Raw genomic sequence first — 4,211 nt, 5'->3', positions numbered from 1 at the left:
ACTTATTGGGGTGGAAATGTTATATATATATATATATATGTATGTATGTATGTATGTATGTATGTTATACATTTTAATTGAGAGTCCACGTGGGCCCACTTCATGGTCAGTACTATTTTTGTCGTCAATGGCCCGGTATCAAGTTGCCGACGTCGCTGGTACATCGGTCGTCGACTGGTACACCGGCCGCTGACGTCGTGTTGGCGGAGAAATAGAGACAAGGAAAGAGAGGGAGAGAAAAATAGGAGAATGAGAGTGGGGGTATTTTAGGTATTATAAGAAAATATTAGGGACTGGTTTGTCCCATTTTTTTGGAGAAGTACTTATTTAAAAAGTAATGAAAAATAAAGCTTACTTCAAGTCACTTTTTTAAATAAGTACTTCTTTAAAAACAAGTACTTATTACCTTCTTTTTTATTAAACACCCATAATTACTTAAAAACCACTTGATGTGTGGTCCCATATCTTAAAAGTACTTATTTTAAGTGTTCAAACAGGGCCTTAAAGTGTAAACTATAAACCACAAATTTACCAAACGAAAAACAATGACTCTACTAGACATGTTCATGGGCCGGGTGGCCCGACCCCCGGACGGGCTTGAACGTGGTTATAGGCCAGCGGGCTTAAATTCGGGCCAAAAAGCCCGACCCGCAATAAATTCGAGCTGGGCTCGGGTTTTGTCAAAATAGCCCGATCCGACCTAATATTATACTTAAAGTGAGTAATGTGATTATGTCCACTTGAATAATTTTTTTGATTTAAAAATGTAAAATTGTATTTTAAAATATAAAATAAAGGGAAAAAAAACCATCTCGTAGGCCCAATGTTCATTTAAATAGAAAAAAAACCTATCTGAATTTTTAATTCTAATTTGAATAGGAAAAATTGTTTTTTTTTATTAGGTCGGGCTTCGGGCTTTTATCGAGGCCTAACATATTTCCCTTAATGACAAATGAAAATCCGGCCCGACCCGGCCCATGAACATGTCTGGACGCTACTCAAAACTCAGCAAAACGACGGGTGGTTTCTCAGCGATAGACATGGAAAACAAAGAACTCAACCGAGTTGGAAAGGGAAAGCCGGAAAGGATGAAGACGGAAAAAAATCGTTACTTGACAACCAACAGAAGGTGAATGTTTGAAATTAGTTGATTTTGCATCGAGAATGATCGATGTCAGGTAGGTAATTCAAGCTTGCGGCTGCTCAGAAGGAACCCTCCATAGTCTACGCACAAGAATTTTGTTGTTATTTGTGTACAGATCTACGCGCAAGAGTTTTTCGGTAAACGCCACTTGTCCTCCTTCCTCTCCCTGTTTCATGTGTAACAATGGTCCCTAGGGTCGAAAGGAGAGCAGTTGAGTTCAAAATATTTTCTCCTTGATTTATTTTGTTTTAAGGATTTGTTTCAATTGGGATATCTGCAGCGATTCGGGGAAATTATACCCGGCAGAGGAATTAGGGTTTTCGGAGGCTTAAGGATTACATTCGACGATTTTTCTCTATAAAATATTTAAAGGTTTGCTGGGCTCCTCAGGCTTTGCAAATTGCAGCTCTGTAGGGTTTTGCCGTTCCGTGGTCTACTTGAAAGATTGAGGAAGCTGGCTTGTTAGACAACAATGTCTGCGAACAACAATAGCCCAGCGAAGAGTGTTGGGGCTCAGTCCCCTTTTGGTAGTGCTGGGATGGTATCTCCATCTATGCCGATAAACCACCCTTCCCATCTACATCCTCAGTCACAAGCTCAGACACAACCTGTCCCACACTTTCAATTCCAGTCACCTCTTCAGTCCCAAGCACAAGCCTTGGCCCAGGCTCAAGCCCAAGCCCAAGCTCGTGCTCAAGTTCAAGCTCAAGCAGCTCATGCCCAATTTCAAGCTCAGCTACAAGCTCAATCACAGTCTCTTACCCAGACACAGTCCCCTGGGGTTGGACTTGTAGGTGCATCGTCTCCCTCCCTTTCATCACCCGGCACAGCAACTGCCAAGCGGGTTGTCCAGAAACCTCCTGCACGGCCTCCGGCTCCTGCTACTGCCAGCACATCTTCGCCATTTAAAACAATGGAGCTAACACCTGCTGCTCGTAGAAAAAAGAGGAAACTTCCAGACAAGCAGCTACCAGACAGAGTTGCCACGCTTTTGCCCGAGTCTGCCCTGTATACCCAGCTGCTTGAGTTTGAGGCACGGGTTGATGCTGCTCTTGCAAGAAAGAAGATTGATATTCAGGAATCCCTTAAGAGCCCTCCTTGCATTCAGAAGACTCTTCGAGTTTATATCTTCAACACTTTTGCTAATCAGACCCGAACGATCCCAGAGAAGCAGAATTTGGAGCCCCCTTCCTGGTCACTTAAGATAACTGGGAGGATCTTGGAAGATGGAGTGGATCCCGACCCTACTGGTGTAATCCAGAAACCAAGTTCATTACACCCAAAGTTCTCTTCCTTTTTCAAGAGAATTACTATTAACTTGGACCCGAGTCTTTATCCTAATAACTCTACTATTGTATGGGAAAGTGCTCGATCGCCTGCACCTCATGAAGGTTTTGAGGTAAAAAGGAGAGGGGATAAGGAATTTACAGTGAATATACGATTAGAGATGAATTACATGCCCGAGAAATTTAAGCTCTCTCCTGCTTTGATTGAACTTCTTGGTATTGAAGTCGATACCCGCCCAAGGATTATAGCTGCGATATGGCATTATGTGAAGGCTAGGAAGCTGCAAAACCCAACCGATCCTTCTTTCTTTGCTTGTGATCCACCTCTTCGCAAAGTATTTGGGGAAGAGAAGATGAAATTTGCAATGGTTTCGCAGAAGATATCACAGCATTTATCCCCATCTCAGCCTATACATTTGGAACACAAGATCAAGCTTTCTGGGAACAGTCCGGCTGGGAATGCTTGCTATGATGTATTAGTTGATGTTCCTTTTCCAATACAGAAGGAAATGTCAGCTTTCTTGGCCAACACGGAGAAGCACAAAGAGATTGATGCATGTGATGAAGCAATTTGTGCTGCCATAAAAAAGATCCATGAGCATCGTAGGAGGAGAGCTTTCTTTCTTGGGTTCAGTCAATCTCCTATGGAGTTTATCAATGCTTTGATTGCTTCCCAAAGCAGGGACCTGAAGCTTGTTGCAGGGGAAGCTAGTCGTAATGCTGAAAAAGAGCGACGTTCAGACTTTTACAACCAACCATGGTAAGCTTCTTTATGCTTTTATTTCTTATCCTTATTTTCATTAGTTACATCTCATTTCCTCTGTGTGTGTGTGTGTGTTGGGGGGGGGGGGGGGGGTTGGTGCACACATATCTCTATTTTCAGACTGCTGTTTGTAACGGTCATTTTGCAAGCAGTTTTCGTTAAATGCTTCCTTTTGGACAACTCTCTCAAATTAATGTTAGAAGTGCATTCTTTTTTGTTGTATTTAAGATTTTGAAATTTCATTTTTGAGGAAGCCATTGGGCTTTTATATGCATACACATGTTTCAATGGCCAATAGAATGATAGATCAAAGTCACTGACCCCCTTTCCCCTTTCACAGTTGGTGCATTTTATAACTGAAATTTCTTTTGGAAACTTTTATAGGGTTGAAGATGCTGTCATTCGATATCTGAACCGCAAGACTGCTGGAGGAAGTGATGCTCCGGCAAGCACATGAAACGGAATTGTTGATTAACAGATGGGCTTCTATACTTGCTATTTTTAAATTCTTGCTTTCTCACCCTTAGGTTTTCGGATGATCTTTCTGACTACAGCAAATGATTTTTCCAATTTTACCATGTTGGATGGGGGGCTATAAACAGTAAAATGCTCATTAGCCCATTTTGTATCAATCTTTTTTTTTTTTTTTTTCTGTCATAAAGCTTCTTAGGTTGTAAACTTATTGATGAAAACATGGTTTCATTAGGTTTTTGGATGATCTCTCTCTCTCTCTCTCTTTTATATGCATATACCAGTTTATGCCTAATTTGAAATCTTGAAAATTCACATTCAGACTTCTGCATGGTGTTTAAAACTACTTCTATGGAAGTTCAGAAAAGTGCATATTTTTCTTTGGATGTTGATATTCTCGAAAACCAATTATATATGGTCCTTAATGCTCAGTCTATTCATAATCACATAATTTTAGAAATGAACAAGACCTTTCCTTTTTGATTTTGATATAAATGCCAAGCATGTGTTCATCAGATTATTTTACTTTGGGGTTGAAATCATGAAT

The 4,211-nt window shown here is 40.8% G+C and overlaps 1 protein-coding gene across 1 annotated transcript; it reads left to right on the top strand.

Moving 5' to 3' along the window:
- The first annotated feature begins 1,015 nt into the window (after positions 1 to 1,015).
- On the top strand, positions 1,016 to 3,911 carry LOC104592908 (SWI/SNF complex component SNF12 homolog). The gene is made up of 2 exons (XM_010252450.3): positions 1,016 to 3,190; positions 3,578 to 3,911. Exons 1-2 carry the CDS (start codon positions 1,617 to 1,619, stop codon positions 3,648 to 3,650), a joined length of 1,647 nt encoding a protein of 548 aa, XP_010250752.1. The 5' UTR covers positions 1,016 to 1,616; the 3' UTR covers positions 3,651 to 3,911.
- Positions 3,912 to 4,211: the final 300 nt, after the last annotated feature.

Source organism: Nelumbo nucifera, chromosome 3, assembly GCF_055504915.1.
Source record: "Nelumbo nucifera cultivar China Antique chromosome 3, China Antique-T2T, whole genome shotgun sequence".
Taxonomy (NCBI): domain Eukaryota; kingdom Viridiplantae; phylum Streptophyta; class Magnoliopsida; order Proteales; family Nelumbonaceae; genus Nelumbo; species Nelumbo nucifera.
Note: the sequence above shows the minus strand (reverse complement) of the source record. Positions and strands in the feature narration are given on the sequence as shown.

Coding starts and splice junctions, on each gene's coding strand:
- LOC104592908 (XM_010252450.3), top strand. CDS start 1,617: ATGTCTGCGAACAACAATAGCCCAGCGAAGAGTGTTGGGGCTCAGTCC. Junction 3,191..3,577: donor GACTTTTACAACCAACCATG/GTAAGCTTCTTT, acceptor AAACTTTTATAG/GGTTGAAGATGCTGTCATTC.